The 22,335-nt window shown below is 36.4% G+C and overlaps 1 protein-coding gene across 6 annotated transcripts in view; it reads left to right on the top strand.

The window, feature by feature from the left end:
- The window catches only part of LOC125458207 (gamma-aminobutyric acid receptor subunit alpha-6), a 29,289-nt gene extending 8,768 nt beyond the window's left edge, over positions 1 to 20,521 (top strand). For 4 of the 6 annotated variants that reach the window (XM_048543244.2, XM_048543239.2, XM_048543242.2 and 1 more), the window contains exons 6-10: positions 4,359 to 4,502; positions 9,403 to 9,555; positions 9,640 to 9,792; positions 12,444 to 12,697; positions 17,576 to 20,521. In XM_048543244.2, coding sequence (XP_048399201.1) covers positions 4,359 to 4,502; positions 9,403 to 9,555; positions 9,640 to 9,792; positions 12,444 to 12,697; positions 17,576 to 17,857 — 986 coding nt within the window. In that variant the 3' untranslated portion in view covers positions 17,858 to 20,521. The remainder of the gene's footprint in view (positions 1 to 4,358; positions 4,503 to 9,402; positions 9,556 to 9,639; positions 9,793 to 12,443; positions 12,698 to 17,575) is intronic. The other 2 variants (XM_048543241.2, XM_048543240.2) reach the window with 2 other exon arrangements.
- The last annotated feature ends 1,814 nt before the right edge of the window (positions 20,522 to 22,335 follow it).

The raw sequence follows: 22,335 nt of genomic DNA, 5'->3' as shown, positions 1-22,335 counted from the left end.
AAATTGCAGCATGGTATACAAGTGGGTTACAGAATGCCAATCAGGAAAAAAATATTCATTTGCATCTCATTCATTTTCACTTCTCAACCCTTTCTTCAGAACTGTCAAGCCAATAAATACTTCTAAAGCAAAATACCATGGATGCTGGAAATATGAAACAAACACAGAAAATGCTAGACAAACTCAACAGGCCTGGCAGCATCTGTGGAGAGAGAAACAGGGTTCACGTTTCAAGTTTGATATGACTCTCTTCAGACTGTGCTAAGCAGAGATATCAGACTTGAAACATTTAACTCTTCCTCTCTTCGTGGATGCAGCCAGATCTGATAAGTGTCTCCAGTATTTTCTGTTTGTTTCAGATTTCCAGCATCCATTGTACTTTTCTTATATTTGAGTGTTTGGTTCACTTCCACTTGCACATCGAAGAAGTTCTGCTCCTCTCCTCAGTGGGATTTTCCATTCCAATTGCAATTTCCAATTTGCATTTCCATTGCTTTCTATTTCCCTCCTATTGGTTGATAAAGTGTTTGCCAAAACTTGCTTGCATAGCCACATCTCCTTCCTCAGTGGAGTTCTGAAGAAGAGTCAAATCAAATTTGAAATGTTATCTATATTTCTCTTTGTGCAGAGTTTCTACAGCATGTTCTATGTGCAAAAACAAATTGACTCGTTATCTCTTACTTTTGTCTCATTTCTCGTTTATTTCTTGATCTCCCCAATATTTTTTGTACATCTTGTAATTTTGCATTCTAAATTTTTTAGCTGATTGGTTTGGATCAAATTATTGTCACTACTGCTTTTATTTCTCCTTTGTTGTATTTGCAGACTCTAGTTTGTTTCTTATTTTTCTATTGTTATCCAATTGAACAGTCACCCAAATGCCAATGTAATTTAGTTTCAGGCCTCAAGTAAAGGCTAAGTTGGTTATTGTTGTGACATTTTACATCCAAATTACTACAATGCTGAATACCTCATCAGATATTCCTTGAAAGTGTTAAATCTGTGCTAATTTATGAAAAGTGATAGTAAGAAATCCAGGGATAGTTTGTTCTGATCCCATTAGAAAACCTTTGTGATGTATCTTACAAATTTCTCCACCAAAAAAGGAACTTGTGATTTTAAAACAACTTATCACATCCTATCATCATTGGCATGTTACTATAAATGTCACAGGTAGTTCCTTTTGGATGTTCTTGATACAACAGAAGCAAGCTACTTTTCTTGACAAACAAGTTATTCTTAATTGTCTGAAAAAGTAAAAGTAAATGGGTACATTATCTAAAGATGTCTGGAAAAATAAACAAGATCCTATGACTATTAATGCATAAATTGACAATACCATTTTGGAAATTGTATCAGGAATAATTATCTTTTTAATGTCATTGTAATTGTCATTATAAGGGAGAGGTGGTGGCATAATGGTAATGTCATTGAAGTAATATTTTGGAGGCTGAGACAAATACTTTATGGACATAGGTTCAAATCCTAACATACAAATGGTGAATTTAAATTCTATTAATAATTCATAAATGAAAAGTTAGTCTCAGCCACACAGACCATGAAACCCTTGTTATAAAAACCCAAGATAACAAGGTGTAGAGTTTCATGAACACAGCAGACCAAGCAGCATCAGAGAGGCAGGAAAGCTGACGTTTCAGGCTTAGACCCTTCTTCAGAAACAGATGCTGCCAGACCTGCTGAGTTTCTGGCAATTTGTTTTTGTTTCTGGTTTACAAGATCCACAGTTCTTTCGGTTTTTATTCATGTGTTTACGGGATGTTACTATATCGGAACAGTTAATTAGTAATAGTTAATATATATTATTATTATTTTGTTAAACACTTCACTAGAGTTACACTTAAGCTATTCCTTTTATTTTGTCTCTATTTTAACAATAGTGTAAAAATAAAGCTGAAGGCCGAATAGTTTGACCAATTGAATTGCGTCTGAAATGCAGCACCCTACTTTAATATAAGATAAGTCAGGGTCTAGGCTATCTTGTTAATATTTTTTGAGGAGCTTTGGTCGGCCCGTTATACCCATCCAGATACCATTTAAATGTTGTCATTGCTCATACCTCCACATCTTCTCTGGCAGCTCGTTTCGGGCACACACCACCCTCTGCATGAAAATGTTACCCCTCCATTCCCTTTTAACTCTTTACATTGTCACCTTGCACCTATGTCCTCTAGTTTTCAACTCCCCTACCCTTTAAAGAAGGAATGCTGCCCTTACCTGGTCTGGCCTTTGTTATTCCAGATCACCAGCTTTGTGGTTGTCTCCCAAATAGCCTCTGAAATGACCTAGCAGGCTATTTAGTTGTACCAAACTACTATAAAGGCTAAAAGGAATGAAATCAGATGGACCATCCAGCATTAACCAAGGCACTAAAAAGGATAGTGATACACCAATCTTTGTTCATCCTGCAAGCACCCCCTTGATCATCTGGGAAACTTAATCCCAAATTGGAGCAGCTGTCTCACACACTGGGAGCTAGTAAAAGAATGTTGAGGAATAGGTTTGCAAAGAAATAACAGAGAGATGCAAGAGTCATAGATTAGATTTAATTGAGGACTTTAAGTATCTGAATACAGTCTGAGATACAAGTAGCTTAAAGAAAGAGAGGGGCAAGAGATTGCAGAAAAGAAAATATTTTTGTTTCTAGACCAACAAGAGGCTGCCAAAAAGGAGGAGGACTGCTGGGGGTTCAAAAATGGGATTTATGCTTGGAGGCAAGGGGAATAGCTGAGATATTATATTAATACTTCGCATCTGTCTTTACCAAGAAGATACTGCTGCTCAGCTGTAGTGAAACAGAAGATAACTAATACATATGAAAACTTAAAATTCATGAAGAGCAGGTGTTAAATAAACTGGCTAAACTTAAAAAAATGCACCAAGGTTGAATGAAATACATACAAGGATACTCAGGGTAGTAAAAGGAAATATTGCAGAGGCACTGGCCACAATTTTCCAGTCTTCCTTTGAATTGGGGGTGTTACCACAGGAATTGAGAATTGAAGATGTTGCACCTTTGTTCTAAAAAAGTATTAAAATAAGATCAGCAATTACATATGAGACAGTTTAATCTCAGTGATGGTGAAATTTCTACAAACAATAATTTGGGATAAAATTAATAGTCATGTAGTCAAATGTAGGTTCATTAAAGAAAGCCAGCATTGACTTGTTAAGAGAAATTTGTGTTGAAGAAACGTACTGGATGTTTGAAGGGCATTTATTAGGATACTTGCTGTTCCTGATATGTACTTATGACCTTGGTGAACAGGCAAAATTTCAAAACTTGCAGCTGGAATGGAACTCAAACATTGTGAACTGTGACGATTAAAGTGTACAACTTCAAAAGGATACAGACAAGTTGTTGAAATAGGCATGCAAGTAGCATATGAGATAACATGGTATAGAGCTGGATGAACACAGTAGGCCAACCAGCATCAGAAGGAGCAGGAAGGCTGACATTTCTGGCCTAGATCCTTCTTCTGAAGAAAGGTCTAGGCCCAAAACGGCAGCCTTCCTATTCCTTCTGATGCTGCTTGGCCAGCTGTGATCATCCAGCTCTACATCTTGTTATCTCAGATTCTCCAGCATCTGTAGTTCCTACTGTCTCTGCAAGTAGCATATGATGCCCAGTGCAGAGAAATGTCAATTGATTAATTTTGCTATGAAGAAGATTATATAAAATAAAGGGTGCAATTCTAAAGGTGGTGCAGATGCAGAAGGCCTATGAAAGTCATTAAAGATGTCACAACAGGTTGAAAGCATGTTCGATAAAGCTTATACTATCCAAGTCTGTACTCATCGTGCCACAGATTATAAGAGCAAGGAGGGTATTTTTGAACTTGTATGAGACACTGCTTTGGGCAGAGTAGATAGGGAGAAACTATGCCTGCTCAGAAAGAATTCACAACAAAAGGCACAAATGTAATGTAGTTGGTAATAGAAACAAAGGCAGCATGAGCAATGTTTTTTCACAATGAGTAGTTAGGATCTGGAACCCATTTTCTACAACTGTGGCATTCAAAAGGGAATTAGACTGTCAACTGAAAAGTAAGAAAACAGCTGGCTGAGGAATCAGATTAGTTGAATTGATCATTCGGTGAACATTACTGATACAATGAGCTGAATGGCTTCCCTCTGCACTGTAACAGAATTCTGATCTGCCATCTTATTTTTAGTATTTGATGCTCTAAGATGCCTTTTGTTTCATGCTTGTGCACCATTACTGGTCTCAATAGGCATGAAGGTACAGTGAACTGATGAAAACGTTTATTAGGTAGTTTAAAAAAAAACTAATGGTTTATGATTGGAGGATCAACTGAAACCTGATATTTAATTTGCAGATGCCTATCCTAGAAGTGAAATAATTTACACATGGAAGAAGGGCCCTTCGTATTCTGTAGAAGTACCAGATGAATCTTCCAGTCTGCTGCAGTATGATCTTGTAGGCCAAACAGTATCCAGTGAAACCATGAAATCCAACACAGGCAAGTGGGATTTTTTTTTTCAGTTATATATTTTAACAATTAAGTACTTTGGTTTTAGAAATAAAGGAGTAAAACTTTATTTATACAAAGTTTTCAATTCTCAATTAAAATCAAACAAAATAAGAAGGAAATACAGATTGATTGTACACTGGATCCATCAATATTTTAATGGCACTTACCAGTTGAAGTTGAAAATGCTCTGATTTTGATATTTTAAATAACAATACTTTGTGTATTAATCCCCAAAAATATGAAATTTTACAATGAACTGGTCCATTCTGCAAAACAATAATGTATTGAGAGGTTAAATCATCATATTGGGACATTAGAAACTGTTTTTATAATTATCAAGAGGTATTATTGTCTGGCATTACATTCTTATCTATGTAACTTTAAATAATCAGTGCTTACCATTTGATGAATATTAAATTTGACTGGTAAGCTTCCAGATGGCAGGCACCTGCAACTCTACAACCTGACTCAAACTGCATGACATAATCATGAATCTTACCATCTGTTTGAAATAGAATTACTTGTAGTGTACTGAACAATGATTCCCCACTCTCCCATTTTAAAGCCTACAACATCTTTTAAATTATTAAAATTTATCCAAAGAATGATGATTAAATTTAACCAACCAAATTGTTCACACTTGTTGCACATGGCATGTAAACTGTTTAGAATAGGACTTGTATTGACATTTGCTCAATATTTTTGCGTTTTTTTTTGTTTTCCACATCATTTATATTTGACACATCATCTTGGAACTTGCAAATATAAAAATATCCTTAAATTATAGGTATCTGAAAAGCAGGATGAATTTGTTTTGCAAAACAGTTATTAACTTTTTACCATCACTTGTGATATACATTAGTAATTGATTTTTGGAGTTCAGAAAACATTGTTAATCTAAGTGGGCCTCTCCTTTACATTATTTAATGTGTAACTGTTTTGGAACATGCACTTATCTATGATTATTACATTTAAGGCATGTGTTCAAATGAGTAATGTGGAGTGAGGGGTTGATATAAGACAGTCAGTGATCTAATTTGTGTAATCATGATATAAGCAGCGTTTGGAGAGAGACTGTGAGAGAAGCAACACTTTACACTAGATTGTACCAATATATGTAGTGTGAATTAAGAGCTAGAATTATTTTAGCATGCTGACATCAGATTATTGTTAGAATAGAACAGATCAGGATAACCAGTCAGTTCAACACATAGGAAACTGGGATAAACCAAGCACCGGATTAGGCACAAACCAATCTTCCCTTCCATAATTGACCCCATTGCAAAACATGGGCAGTGAAGCAAGCAGAGGTTGGAAGCAACTGACAAGAAAGGGTGAAAAACACTCAAATCACAGTTTTCAGATATTCAGTTAATGGTGAAGGAACTGTGCACCTTGAAGAGAAATAGTGGCATCAGAACAAGGCATACACAGCAGGAAATAACAGAAACCTCTGAAGCAGAACAGCCTTTAAGAAGCAGAACAATATGGCAAGCACAAGATGACAAAACCCACAGTACAGACACTATCTCAATCCCAACAGCTCGGGAACAGAGGTTCCACAACAAAGACAGAGCTAAGAACTCTGGTAACACGAATATGAAATGTACAAAACAGCCTCAGGATTGGAGGTATAAGCTCAGAAGCACCAGGTTGGTCCATATTATTGTCAGAGGTAGCTGATGTCCTAACGAGGCATGGAATTGATGAAATTTCAGCATCAATTAAAGAGCTGTTATATTATTCAACACTTCAATCTGAAGAAAAATTAATTATAGAGGGAATGATGTTGAAATAGAGAAGTTAGAAACAAAGTGAATCTGTGACAAGTTTAAAACCAGCTTTGCAGATCAGCTGATAAATCTGGCTACAGAGCCTTGAAAGATGAATTTGTCTGTAACTGAATTGTTGTTGGTGCAACCAGCAGTGCTCAATAGGACATTTTATAGACAATGATGATCTGGCCCAAGAGCATGCTTTGTGTTATGTGAAACAAGTTAAACAGAGGAGTCCAAAGCAGGGCATACTTTTAGGGCAATACCAAAGTTTCAGATGGAGCAGTCCTTGCAGTAAGCTGAAAAATGGCCATGATAAAGTTCGCTTAAGTTGCCAAAAGAGTAGAAAAGAGTATTTCTGTAATTTTGTTGTGATTATATTGTGGTCAAAAAGGGAGCAACATATTATTTACATAGAAAAAATATTGTGAATCTGGAACACTTTTAAGGACAGAAGATAAGTACAAATGAAATTGTCAAGGTATTCTCTCAAACATAGTCTTTTAGGTTAAGATTAATGCCTTGTTAGTCTTCATGTGATTGGTGATTGCAAGATGATGAGAGGTAAGGTTCTTCAAAGTCTCCACAGTGGCCATTTAGACATCACAAAATGCAGAGCAAGTGTACATTAATGGTGTGTTCGCCTCGGATCTCCAAAGCCACAGAATATTTTATTGTACCATGCCATACTTACGCTAGATCTTACAAAGTGCTATGCCTAAATTATTTGATTTCAGAGGGAAGACCTGCTTCAACACAATAACTGCTTATTCATAGTGGTGATTGGTAGATATCATTACATGCCAGCAGATTCCATGTTAAAAGCTTTGAAAATTATTTACTAAATGCATGGTGTTTCCGATGAAATAATACCATGTAATGGTCCACAGTCTGTTAATAAATCTTTGGAATATTCACAAAATAATACATTTTTTACCATGCAGCCATTTCACTATACCATCCACAGGCAGTTAAGCTGAGAGGTGAGAAAACTTTAAGATGCTGAAGACAAGATATCAGGATAAAGCATCAGCCTTACTGAATTTACAAACATTGTTGAACAATGCTTTGTTGAACAATCACCAGCAGAATTATTAACAAGCCAAACCCAAAACTCAAATCCTAGAAATTCAGACATGATATAATAGTTGAAGACTATAGCCATGTACAATTATATGAAGAGAATCAAAGATGTAAGCAATCAAAGTGAAATAACTACAGCAAGCAAATCAATCCAAATCCTTAACCACTTTACTACTGGTACAGAAAGTGTGCATGAGAGACTGATGAGAAACAGAAGAATGCTGCTATTTCTAGAGATCAAAGGGAATGATCTGTGTAACTTCTTCTGAGATTCGGAGTATAAGATACACTCTATGGCAATTGCTCAGAGTGTGTTAATAGTCCAGGAACTGAAGAGACCATCAACCTAGACCAACTGAACTAAGAATGAGATCAGGTAGTGTGGTAAAACTAATTGACAGACTCAAACAATGAGAAGACTTTGGGGGGAAAATGGCAGAAATGTAAAACTTGCACTTTTAGAGGTCACACTTTGGAGATGTGGAGTAAAGGCTGAATGTAAATCAAACATTGATATGATGAAGCAACTCTAAATAAAATGCTTAAAGGGAAGAGTCAACAAAGAAGAGTGAGAGATAAGCAACACTCTGTACAGCACTCGGCTGTATTAATACATAGCTGTGAATGAAAATTTGGAATTACTTTACACACCTTAGCCTATATTATGTCAGAGTAGAGCAAATCAGAATAACCAACTGGCTCAATACTATGCAAATAACCAAGCCTAATGCAGAGGGAAAACAGGAACCTGGGGTAGACCTCCCTTCCATGATCACCTCCATTCCAAACCAAGTGACTCCAGACATTGAAACTATGATGTGCAAATGTAAAGTGAAACTTATATTATCTCAATCTAGATGCTTGTTACAATTCAACATAATTCATGACATACAAATGGTACTTATTAGGTGGCATTTTAATCTCATTTTTCTAGGTAACGATTAGTTGGCACTTAAAAAATTTAATAAATAGTATTGTAAAAGAGTATTATTATGTACTTTTAATGCATTATGAATAGAATCACTATAATACCGTTTTATTTGATCTGAAAAGATGTGAAGCCTTAGTTCAATGAATATCATAGCAAAGAGAATACATATAGGTATAGCATGAAAAGATCGCAATGTAAAATGAAGTCACATATTACATATAACATTGCATTTGAAATGAATTTTCAGTGTTTAATCTGCCCTAAAGATGATATGAATGTAAGGTACAGTCACCATGGTCTCGGAGGATCACTCTCTCATTAGAGATACATGTCTGGTGGTAGTTTAACCAGACAATCATGATGCTTCAGCAAAGGGTAAGGTTAAGCAGGAGTTTTTTTCAAGGTAACCTTAAGTGGTGTGAAAATTGAATCCATGCTAACAATATCACTACTTCACAAACTAGCTATCCAGCTAACTGACCCCTACATGAGAAAGGTAATTAGTTGAACCATCCTGCTAAATTCAACTAAAATTTCCAAGTGTCAAGTAAGTGGATACAATTGTGAGATACCTTAAGTAATTACAGCTGAAGTATTATATGTAATTTAAGCAACACTTCTATGTTTTGGTTTCTATATTGTCTGCCTCTATTTCAAATACAGTGGTAAACTGCAGTATTGCTGTGTAACCCAATCCTGCACTAACTTATGGTTTCCAATTGAATGACTCTTTAACACTACTGAAAAGGTACAGAAGAGGTTTGTCAGAATGTGTTAATGTTGCCTTCATTGTATGACAATTTTTCTTAATGCTAATTGTAAAAACATTGATGCAAATTAAAGTATGTACATTCTAATAACAGAATTTGGTCTGGAAGCATGTGATCAGTTATATAGTTTTCCTGTCAGAGTGACATACAACAGTGCTTTATACCATTACCATTTACAAGTTATTATCCTATTTTATAATTTCATGCTGTATTCTGGATTTTTATGCTGCATTCATAATGCATCATTCAGTCTATAGAATGTCAATCTGAATGAAGAGAACAAATGTAATGTTATGATCTCAAAAATGTTCATATTTGTTTTTGTACAGGCGAATACATAGTGATGACAGTGTATTTTCACTTAAAAAGGAAGATGGGATATTTTATGATTCAGACTTACATTCCTTGCATTATGACTGTAATTCTCTCTCAAGTATCTTTCTGGATTAATAAGGAGTCCGTCCCTGCTAGAACAGTATTTGGTATGCCTGATTTACAGCACCTACTTACGACAATATTCATTTTGCAGTTTTTGATTATTTACCATTACCATTTATTCATTTCAGGTGAATACTCCATACAAATAGTCTATTTTTTCCTACAAAGAAAATTAGGCTATTATCTCACTCAGACTTACATCCCATGCATCATGACTGTAGTTTTGTCTCAAGTTGTGTTCTGGATAAACAAAGAATCTGTCCCTGCTCGTACTGTGGCGGGTATGGAAACTTTTATTGTGTCAACTTGTAAATCTATTTGTATGCTGGCTTAGATGTAGAAGCATTGTCTCCTTTATTTTCACATTTTCTCCCATTATGTTTTTGCTATTTTTGTAATTTTGTATCAATGTTGAATGTGTTTATATTAGGAAACAATGAATAAGTGATACATTTTTCTGACTAAATGTGTGCATTTCATGTACTTGTTAAATTATTATTGTTGGGATGTGGATGTTTCTGCTTGGAGACCATTCATTGCTCATCCCTAATTATACTTACGAGAATGGTGATCTCAGCTGCAGGATATCTCTGCAGGAGTTTTGAAGGTATTGTCCTAGGTATAGTCATTGTCAATTGCTTCATCATTGACTTTCCCTCCATCGTAAGTTCAGAAATGGGGATTGTAGCCAATGACTGCTCAATGTCCAGTACCATTTGTGACTCCTCAGATAATGAAGCTGACCATCTTCAAATGCAAGATGTGGAAATGCCACTGTTGGACTGTGGCGGACAAAATCTGAGGTCACATGACACCAGGTTACAATGCAACAGACTTATTTGAAATCACAAGCTTCAAGGGTAGCCCGTTTGTCAGGTGACATCAGCTTCACTCTTCACCCTTCACCTGATGAAAGGGCTACGCTCTGAGAGCCTGTGATTTCAAATAAACCTGTTGGACTAGCCTGGTGTCATGTAACTTATGACTTCATCTTCAAATGCAACAAAACTTGGGCAATATCAAGACTTAGGCTTACAAGTGCCAAGTAACACTCACACAACACACATGCCAGGCTATTATCATCACCAATAAGTGGCACTCTAACCACCCCCCCTTGACATTCAATATTGCCACCATCACAGCAACCTCCACTTTCAACATCCTGAGGGTTAGCATAGATCAGAAAATCAGTTGGACTCACTATGTAAATAACAGTGGCTACTGAGCAGATCAAAGGTTAGGAATACTGCAGTAAGTAACTAACCTCCTGCTACCCCAAAAGCCAGTCCACCATCCATAAGGCACCTGTCAGAAATGTCATCGAATACTCACCACTTACCTGAATGAATGCAGTTCCATCAGCACGAAAAAGTTTGACACCATGCAGGACAAAGCAGACCACTTGATTGGCACCACACACACACAGATATTCACTTCCTCCACCACCAATGCTCAATAACACAGTGTGTACTATCTCCAAGTTGCACTGCAGAAATTGGTCAAAGATAACAGGGTGTGGAGCTGGATGAACACAGCAGGCCAAGCAGCATCTTAGGAGCAGGAAAGCTGATGTTTCGGGCCTAGACCCTTCATCAGAAATGGGGGAAGGGAAGGGATTTCTGAAATAAATAGGGAGAGAGGGGGAGGCGGGTCGAAGATGGATAGTGGAGAAGATAGGTGGAGAGGAGACAGACAAGTTAAAGAGGCGGAGATGGAGCTAGTAAAGGTGAGTGTAGGTGGGGAGGTAGTGAGGAATAGGTCAGTCTGGGGAGGACAGACAGGTCAAAGGGGTGGGATGAGGTTAATAGGTGGGAAATGGGGTAGGTAGGTAGAAATTGGTCAAATATGCGTTGACATCGCCTTCCGAAGCTACAACCACTTTTAGATAAAAGGAAAAGGGCAGCACGAAAATATCACCTGCAAGTTCCACTCTAAGCCACTCACCATCGTGATTTGGAAATATATTGCTGTTCCTTCACTGTGTTGCAGGATCAAAATCCTTAACAGCATTGTGGGTCTACCTACAGCACATTTTAGCGGTTCAAGAAGGCAGCTCACCACTGCGTCTCAAAGGCAACCAGAAATGTGCAATAAATGCGGGCCCAGCCAGTGATGCCCACATCCCACATGTGAATAAAAAATGTGGGAAGAGGTGATAAATTGAATTTAAAAATTTGCTGAATGCTGAGAATTAAGTTTGAAATCAGTACAGAATGGATATGATAATATTCTTCCTTTACAGATTGAGGAAGTCCTTCGTGCATTATGTTTGCACTATTATACTCTACTTTTTAGTGGTCACGGGCCCATACCACAAAATGTATCATATTTGAGGAGGTGATGGCCAAGTGGTAGTATCATTGGACTATTAATTCAGAGACACCAGTAATGTTCTGGGACCATGAGGTTGAATCCCACCTTGGCTGATGGTGGAAATTGAATCCAATAAAAGCCCAGAATTAGTTCTAAAATTCTTAGAATTGTGAGCCTAATGATGACCATGAAACTATTGTTGATTGTCAAGGAAAAAAAGACAGCTGGTTCACTAGTGTCCTCTCTGGAAGGAAACCTTCCGTCCTTACCTGGTGAGGCCTACACATAATTCCACACCCACAGCAATGTGGTTGACTTTTAATTGTAATTAACATTGAGCATTAAATGTTGGCTTAATCAGTGGTGCCCATATCCCACCACTGGGATGAATTAAAAGAAAATTGACAGTCTTATTAAATGTTTCAGATCAGTGATAAGAAATAGACACACATGGTGGACATTAAGGAATAGGCTACTTCTATACGTTGTTGGTCAAAGATAATGCTCAGTGTTCATTTATGTAACATACGGGATGGAAGAAAATGAAGTAAACAATCATTTGTTTTAGTATCAATGCCAAAAAGAGTAGATTAATTTTTTCCTCTTTAAATTTTTAAAGGTATTACTACAGTTTTAACCATGACTACCCTAAGTATCAGCGCACGCCACTCACTACCAAAAGTGTCCTATGCTACTGCTATGGATTGGTTCATAGCTGTTTGTTTCGCTTTTGTCTTTTCTGCACTCATCGAATTTGCAGCTGTAAACTATTTCACAAATTTTCAGGCTCAAAAAGCCCTCAAGAAAGCAACACAAACAACAGCATTATTATCAACAGTAACGGGAGTGCCTGAATCAGAGGAGATAGTATCGGTAAGTGAGTTTATATTTGTTGACATGAAAAGGCAAAATCACGATAACACACCATTTGTAGATGTTGCCATCTTATCCATTATAGTAAAAGTATTGTTAATTTTGTTTCCAAAGACGGTGTTATACAGTATGATTGCTAACTTTATATAATTTCAAAGAAAAAAATGTAAAACTGGCCCCAGCATAACTTTTTTTAAAACCCTGTTTTCAAAAACAAAATTAAAATATGGCTTTATCTATTTGCCAAAGAATCTCTGATCAAGATGATGTATGAAATAAATTTAATATAAATCACACCATGAATTTTCTACATTTTATTTAATATGTCAGCAACTGAAATTCTTAGCTGTATGTTTTGATGATGCCAGTGCATGGATGATGGGATCATGTTACACAAACAACAAACTTTATGCTACTGTTTCATTTTATGATTGCATTGTGTTGCTAGCACTAAGTGCACTGTTGAGTAGATTCACACCTGAACAGTAGACACAAAATCTCGTAAAGCTACCATAAGTTTGCAACAGCCAGTGCTTCTTAAAGCCAATTTAGCCTGGACCTCAAATTGGAGATCTAATTTGGCAGAAGCAAATTCTCAAAGTAATTTTGAAAATGATTTTGAGGTGGGTCATCATAGGAGTGGCACAACATGACAGAGTGAATTGGAATTTCTAACCTGAGATATTAATGGATGCTCTGTTATTGATTACTTTTGAGGCCGATTTTGGTTCCTCAAAATCATGGGTATAGGGAGCAGGCATGAAAGTGCAGTTGAATAGAAGTGTCAGCTGTGAACATGAATCTGGCACCATGGTGAGTGGTTGGAGGATGCCAGGCTAATGGAGGATGGCTGATAGCCACCCTACTATCCTTAACTTTGATCCTCCCCATCTACCAACTCCCATCATACTCTAGCTCACCCAAGTCCAGGGATCCAACACCAGTTCCTGGCAAAGTTTCTGCAGAAGAATACACAATTTGTAATAACTGAGAACTGCCAGCCTCAGTTTGGCTGATGCAACTTTCAAAGGGCAAGATTTTTGCCACCAGGGCCCTTAATCCTGGGGAAGCCTAATGCTACTAAATTATGTTTGAAAGGCCCTCTTCCATGAAAGATACATGGATCACCTACTGGTTCACAAAATGCAACACTCGCGTCAGATGCTGCAGGGAATGCTCAGACTTAAGCCCTGCAAACTCAGTTTGCTGCCACGAACTGTTAAACTGGGCACGAGTATTGAAAATGTTTGGCAAGGTCCTCCTTTTTAACAAGAATAGTTGAAAACTGGCCTAGTGAGTTGGCAGTAATCTGCACATCCCTTTCATGATAACAGCATACGTGCTTCCATTACCGCAACTCTATTCGTGTTGGTCCTGTACCTACCAGCAAGACAGCCTAGATTGCAGCCACCGTGCAGAGGTAGCGCAGTCCAAAACATCTTTTTAGGGTAGTTCTGAAAGACAGTCTGCAGCTTCCACTCCCGAAAGATTGAAAAGAAGATAGAAGGCACTCTCAAATGGAATGGATGGAAGTTTTGTATCCAAAATGACTTAGTTAAATGGACTGACATTTGAACTGATGTGCCAGATCTGCTTTTCTGACTACACTTTAATAAGATCCCCTGAAAAAATGTTGAGCAAGATTTGTACAATGTCCTTCTCTTAATTTTGATCGCAAGTAGCTTGCTGTCATTGATTGATTGTGATTATGTTTATATTATAAAAAAGTGAAAATATCAGTTCATACATAAATTTGTAATATCTATAATATTTTCAAAACCTAGTATAAAATGAATATTATGGAAGAATTTCCAGAAATATAAAAATGCCAAAAATGTGGTTTTCCATTGAATAGACAGTATTTCCTTAGTACTGAATCGAAGATTGTAGTAACAGGGATCTTTTGTGAAGAGGTCACTGATAAACAATCTCACTATTCCATGAGCCAACGCAAATGTATAAATGACCAATTGAATAGCTAAGATTGTTGCCTGGCTTTTACCACTGTCTAAAATTAAGAAAAACTAATGCAAAATTTCATCACTAAACAAGAAAGAAAATTTTATTTATTGGAAACAAACATCCCTTAACACGTGAAAAAAATTATTAACCTCTGTTATGCAATTATTGAATTGTATCTCCCTTAAATCCAAACACACACATTCATTCACAAAGAGACAATTCTGCAGAAATATTATGGTTGGAAAACAAAGGTTTTGAAAAAAACAATTCTGAGGATCAAGAGTCTGAACTGCAAGGGTGGAATAAGGTGACTATCTCATTTTTTTTATATTATGTTGTTGTTGACTATAGAGCAGGAGTAGATCCTTATTCATTCTTGGCTTACCTGTCTTCAGCTGCTACATCAATGAACCACAAAGTCAGAAGTGGATATGTTCACTGATGAGTACAATATTCAGCACTATTTGCAAATCTTCCGATACTAAAGTAGTTCATGCTCAATGGCAAAATCTGAACAATGTGCAGGCTTGTGCTGACAAGTGACAAGTAACATCTGTACCACACAAATGCCAGATAATGACCACCTTCAACAAGAGAAAGTCAAACCATTGCCACTTGATATTCAATCGTATCACCATCCTGACTTGGAAATGCTTTGCAATTCCTTCAGTGTCATTGGGCCAAATTGTGGAATTATCTCCATAATGGCACTGTGGGTCATCGTACAGCACTTGAACTGCAGCGATTCAAGAGGGATGGTCACCACCTTTTCAAGGGCAACAAGGGACAGGCAATGAATGTTAGCCCAGCCAGTGACACCCATGCCCCACAAATGAATTTTTAAGAAACTATTACTGATTCCCCTACTCACAACATGATAGGAGTTAACATTGGCCAGAAATTGAGAAAGCGAGTAACTGTCCTCCTGACTCCTAAAGCCTGTCCACATCTGCTGGAATACTCCCACTTGCCCAGTTGAGGGCAGCTCAAACAATACTCAAGAAGCTTGACACCATGCAGGATAAAGGAGCTTGCTTGATTAACACCACATCCACAGACATTCATTCCCTCTATCATTGATGCTTTGTAGCAGTACTATGCACCATTTATAAGAGGCCCGACAGAAATTCACCAAGTGTCTTCAGACAGTCCCTTCCAAATCCATGACCACTGCCATCTACAAGAATAAGGGATGCAGAAAGATGGGACCTCCACCACCTGCAAATTCCTCTCCACATTACCCACTATCAGACATGGAAATATATTGCCATTTCTTCAGTTTCACTAGGTGAAAATCCTGGACCTCCCTCCGTAATGGCACTGTGGGTGTACCTGCACTGCACTGCACTGCGCTATCTTTTAAATGTTTCATTTAAGCTCCAAATGCCCTCAAACCTTAGGTTTTGCATAACAAAACTAACTTACCAAAACTTGCATCTGATCTTATCTGTGTACCTAACAAACTGAGCTGTCGGATAAGACTGCACAATTGTTTCATTTCATCTTTGGAGGCAGCAACATCTTTTTATGTTGTCCTGACATTACCAATTATGATGGGATTAGCATTCTCCAAGTTGCATTGTTGATGTCAAATTACAGCTGACTCACCCTGCTTTATCTCCAAATCAACATATTTAAAAACACCAGTTATGAGGTTACCAATTTTAAATACCTTCCTCATTTGATCAATAACATTCTTTTCAAACTCCTTAGTAACACTACAGAAGAAATTGTGTTAGAAAGACAGGTGAAAGTTTTCCACCATAGTGCTAGGAAAATGCCACAGAATTCCCCTTGAATTGTGTACAGCTTAACTTTAAAAGGACAGCCTTAACTAAAATGTACCACACTCAAGAAGTGCCATTCAATCTCTCAACACAATCATTAAACTTCCAGAATTTCCCTTCTGTATCAGATGCTTCTTTTGGAGGCTGGTGAAATACTTCTTTGTGAAGCATATTACCCTGCTAGAAAGCTGCTTTTAAACGTGTGGAATTTGCATCTCTTTGAATAGATAGCTAAAGTGGCCAAAAAAAAATTCAAAACGGCCATTCACACTGTAAGTGAGCCTACTCTGGTCTCTTTATACCTCAGGCATTCCACAAAACATCTGGCTGTCAGTCTTGTAAGAGATATTCTATAAATGTGTGGTGTAGCCAGCAGACCTCTATTTGAAACCTCTCAATACAGACCACATTCTTTCAACATTTCTGATTTTATAGTTTAGCTTCTGTTATTGATTTATCTTCCAATTTGTTGCAGCTACAAACACTTCTCAATCATTTGCTTCTGCCCTTTTGTTGAAAGGGTTGTAAATTTTCCTTGTTACTCTGTCATCTTGATCTTTGACGATGCTCATTAAGGTAATGTTATATTACTTCTGAGATAGTAGGATCTGTCGATGCTTGAGAATCTGAGATAACAAGGTGTAGAGCTGAATGAACACAGTAAGCCAAGCAGCATCAGAGGAGCAGGAAAGCTGACGTTTCGGGTCCTCACCCTTCTTCATTTTCTGAAGAAGGGTCTTAACTTGAAATGTCAGCTTTCCTGCTCCTCTGATGCTGCTTGGCCTGCTGTATTCATCCAGTTCTACACCTTGTTATCTCTTTTTATATTAGTCCTGTCATGATGCATAAAGAAAAGGTCCTTTCCACTGTATATGATCTTTTCCTCCTTCTAGATGTAGCTCCTGAATCACTATTCAGACTTGAACAGGTTTCCTTGAACTCCATTTGCTGTTCAATGCCTGTGGATCAGCTAATGTTCCCGAAATGGGCTCCTCCCAAATCTTCAATCTAGAGCCTGGGAATCTGAAGCCTACTCCTTCCAAATCGTGAAACCAGGCCATAATAACTTTACTAGAAAGAAGATAATTTCACTCTGTTTACTAAAAATGTTTTCATTTCTGTTTTGTAGCATTCTGATTCCAATTCCAACTTAAAGAAAAGATTTAACTCCATGGCACCTCAGAAAGAGTCAGCAGCCAATGTAGAACCAGATCCTAACAGCAATGTCGCACCAGTTTCATATTCTGCTCCTGGTCTACCTCCATCTGCTCAACCACAATCTCATACTGGCACCAGCAAGATAGACCAGTATGCCAGGATCCTTTTCCCGTTATCATTTGGAGCTTTTAATCTGGTGTATTGGATTGTATACCTTTCAAAAGACACCATGGAAATGGGAAGTAATATATAACTTGCCATGTCATATGTTACATGTGTGTGCAACCAAACAATATTGCAATATCATGCATACAAAAATAATAGATATATTGATTTTCTTACAAAATATATGCACAGTACACAGTTAAATGAAAACATAATTTCTTGGGGGCAAAATATGTTACAGTGTTGAAATACTGTTTTACATATAATTTCTTTATAATACATAACAATTGAAAATATCCACTGAAGAAAGTTAGGAATAACACAGAATTACAACAGTTTAATTTGATGTAAACTGGACAATTTCTCTTTGAAGAACTGAATTTAGTGGACTGATTCTGCTTTTCATATTTTGCACTCCTGTCCTTGTCAAATATTTTATGACCTTAACATGTTATTGAATATAATATCAAGGCTGGTTTTGATTTGACTCTTGTAAACCGGGAAATACTGTGGGGTGTGTGTTGGAATCTTGTAACATATTGTTAACTTTCTTGAGTTCAGTCCTGAAAATATTTTGGAGAAGATTTATTTTGTGTGGTCATTGTGGTTTGAAGTAAAACACTGCAATATATAATAAGTTTATTTTTATTGAATGATTTCTTTGTTCACACCGTTAATTTGATTTTAAAAAAATTGTGTAAAATATATATTTTTAGAAAACAGGGATCAAAATATTTCATTGCAGAAATGTCACCTCAAAAGTCCAACCTTGAAGATGGAATGATGGTTAAATGAGAGATTAGGATTTATTTATGAAAAACAGGTGTAGATGAAGCACACTCAATGTTTAGATATATCTAATGTTTTTTTAAAAAGTATCCTTGCTTACATAATAAATATTGATAACATCATTGAGATGACTAGAAGGCTAGAGTGAACTTGACAGTTTATCAGAATTTCTTGTAATTTACTGGATTAATTACCAACCATTTTTTCAGGTTTTTTTATGCAGTGAATGTCGTAATTTTTCCTTGATTCATAGCTGCAGTACTACCTTTTTCTTGTGAGATAAACAGATCCAAGCTCGTAAATGATCAGTAATATAGACTGTTACTTTTGATTAATTCTTGGAATTTTGCTCAAATATCTTCAGGATTTTATTTTCTTGCACTTGTACCATTAATTACTCATGACCCTCCAGAAATCGAAAAAGATGGAGTCACCCTATATCGATTGTGACTGAATCGTCAAGAAATGAACTGCGTTAGAATTAGTTTTCTTTTCACATTATTCTCTTTCTGAATTACTTGCAGAGTAATATATTTTTCTTTACAGTTGACACAAATTAGAAAATAGTGAACTTTCAGCTTATTTTATTTCTCATCATTTTGTGCTTCTGCTGAAGAACAAGCTCATTCTTGATATTATGTAACGATCAGTTTAAGTGTCTTCCTTACGGATTTTTGACTCCAGGCTTGATATTCAATGGATGTAGTGGTGAGCACCAATAAACGTACTGTCTTCCCTGAATCGTTATAGAAGATTAGAAATGTCTGCCATTAGGGCTTTGAAATATTAGATTCTTGAGAGTTACTATCAGTTAAGGACACTTGCATGGAATATAAGGAAGTTGCAGTGCAAGAATACAAATCCAATCGAGTAAACTTAACTTTTGTGCTCCTGAGATGCTGCTCGGCCTGCTGTGCTCATCCAGCTTCACACTTTATTATCTTGAGTAAACTTAACTTCACAGCTTTAAATTATGAAAATAAGTATGCAACAATGATCCAGGAATCCATTACAAATTCATCACCTATTGGAAACATTCTTTTACAATTCATTTTGCACAATTTCATAACCATGAAACCCTCTATAAGATCACCCCTATGTTTCAGTAGAAAAGGGTCTGATTTTAAGCCATCTTTACGACTGTGGCCTTTTATTTCTGTATTATTCTAGTGAATTTTCACTGTTTTCTTTCTACATATCCAGTAAACATCTTACAATAGAGCTCTGAGAACTAGAACTGTATTCCAATTTTGGGTTGACCAAGGTCGTGTATAAACTTAGCACTATATATGTGCAATATTATGCATTCATTTCTGTAAGGATTAAGTGTTTTAAAATAATCAATTCAGATAACACTCTCCAATGGAGTTAATAGATTGTCAGTGAGGGAGAACTGTACTGACATGCTAAGAATTAAAATTACAAGATTCTCAAAGAACCTTAGGTTAAAGATTATACAAATAACAACTTACTTCTGATAGACTGTTGCCCTGATGGCAGCACCTTCTGACCAGTTCCAACATCATTTTCTAAGGGGATAACTGTCTGTACTGCTATGTTTATATCAAACAATTCTATAGCTCTGTTGTGAAAAGTTTCATAAGTCTCATTTTCTCTTCATGTAAGGATATATTTTTATTCAACAAAATGAAAATACAACTCACCATGTTCAATTAATTTTGAAAACTATTTGCCACTTTTTCTAATGTAATAAACTGATGTCTTCAAGATAATTGAGATTTTCTCAACAATATGTTGTGGTAGCAAAATGCCTTTTATTTGGCAGATGCAGCAATAAAGTCACTGGATTTCATTGATTAATAAGAAGTAAAAGTAAGTCAAGTAAATACCCCAAAACAACAAAACCAATATGATGAAATAACAACCAAAAGAACTGCGGATGCTGTAAATCAGGAGCAAAAACAAACTTGCTGGAAAAGCAGCAGGCCTGGCAGCATCTGTGAAGGAGAAAACAGAGTTAATGTTTCGGGTCCGGTGACCCTTTCTCAGAACTGCGGGAGGGTCACTGGACCCGAAACGTTAACTCTGTTTTCTCCTTCATGGATGCTGCTAGACCTGCTGAGCTCTTCCAGCAATGATGAAATAACAAACTTCTTTATTCTTTTTGTAATATGTAATACGTGGTTCTATGAGAAATTTGGGATTCTACAGGCAATATTATTCTGCTATTAAATTGGGATGTAACATCGGCCCACTACTTACTTGTGTAAATAATGCAAGACTACTTTTTCCGATATATTAAGTTGTTTCATTGATGTGCATAGTTCTAGTTTTTATTTTGGTTTATTCAATTAACTAAACGTTGAAAGGAAAAATGAAAAAAAAAGTGTTTGAGGCTGTCTCTAAGACAAATTTAACACTGTAAAATATTTCAGATGTGCCAAATTGATAATAGGACATGTTTTTCAAAAAAAGTTTTACTTTAAATGATGACTGTTTTATAATCTAAATTTTCAAAAGCCAAAGCTTTGAATTTAAATTTTAATTCTCAGTAGAAATATGCCTCTAAGAAAAGCATATTGACAGAAGAGTAGTCACAGAGCCTAGACAAGAAATAGGCCAATGCATAAACAAGCAAATGTAGATGAATGTAAGGAATTACATGAAAAACATGGAGATTCAGAAGTTGAAACAGAAAGTATACTGATGCTGTTTGCTAGTTAGTGAGTTGTAATATTTGAGTTGACATATCAGAAAAGTAACTCTTCCCAGACTATTTTACAAGACGAATTCTAATAGAATTAACTGAACATGAACAAACTGACAAATCGATATGAACAAGACCTCCATTCCACGACCAAATAAATATTTTTTATTTTTATATTTGCATGTGCCCAACCTTTCCTTTCATGTGACATCGAATGGAAATTACATTGAGTACAGTTGGCATGTTTTAATGCATCTTGTCCCTTTTTTCGAGACCACTCGACTTTTGAGGTTTGTTCTGCAGATGGAAGATGCCATATATTTGAAAGGAGCTAGTTTTCTAGATTAAATGTATTTTTTTTCTTGTTGACATGTATATCGTCACATATGAAATTGTCTTTTCACAAGTGTTTTTTTTTGCCTTCTTAACACTGAAAAAATATTTTGTGTACAATATGCATAAGAAAAGGATGTTAACATGTCAGAGCAGTACATATTTGATGAAAGTTAATGATTGATTCAAGCTGGTAGCATTTAATTCTCAACGTTCATTCCCTGCAGTGTACATTATATGACAGGCAAAAGCTGATAACTCCTTCATATTGAGTTACCATCTTGTCAGTCTTTGCATAAATGTGAGGAAAACATATGTGTTTAGTCACATATGAACAGAATTCTTAAGTGTTAGATAAAAGCTGATATTTATCTTAATATGCATCTCTGCAATTTGCTGCTTGCTACAGTTATACAGGCAGCAAAGCATGGGGATTCAATACTTAAAAAGAGAAGTAGGCAGATGATAGAATAATTCATTTATTTAATATTTTGGATAAGTACAATAGCTGTATAAAACATGTCTTTCTCCCCTACGCATTGAATACAGCGGCAAGCATGTTTCTACTTAGAAAGCAAAAACATTCATTCTCTCGTTAAGGCTTATGGTTCTCTGGCACAAAACACAGAAAACTTGCACACGGGCGCAGATCAGGAAGTCAGGAAGGCTAATAGAATGTTGGCCCTTATTTCAAGAAGATGGAGTATAAGAATAGGGAAGTATTGCTGCAACTGGACAATGTGCTATCAGTTGGGACTCATTGAAATTTGGAAGAA

This window comes from Stegostoma tigrinum, chromosome 13, assembly GCF_030684315.1.
Source record: "Stegostoma tigrinum isolate sSteTig4 chromosome 13, sSteTig4.hap1, whole genome shotgun sequence".
Taxonomy (NCBI): domain Eukaryota; kingdom Metazoa; phylum Chordata; class Chondrichthyes; order Orectolobiformes; family Stegostomatidae; genus Stegostoma; species Stegostoma tigrinum.
Note: the sequence above shows the minus strand (reverse complement) of the source record. Positions and strands in the feature narration are given on the sequence as shown.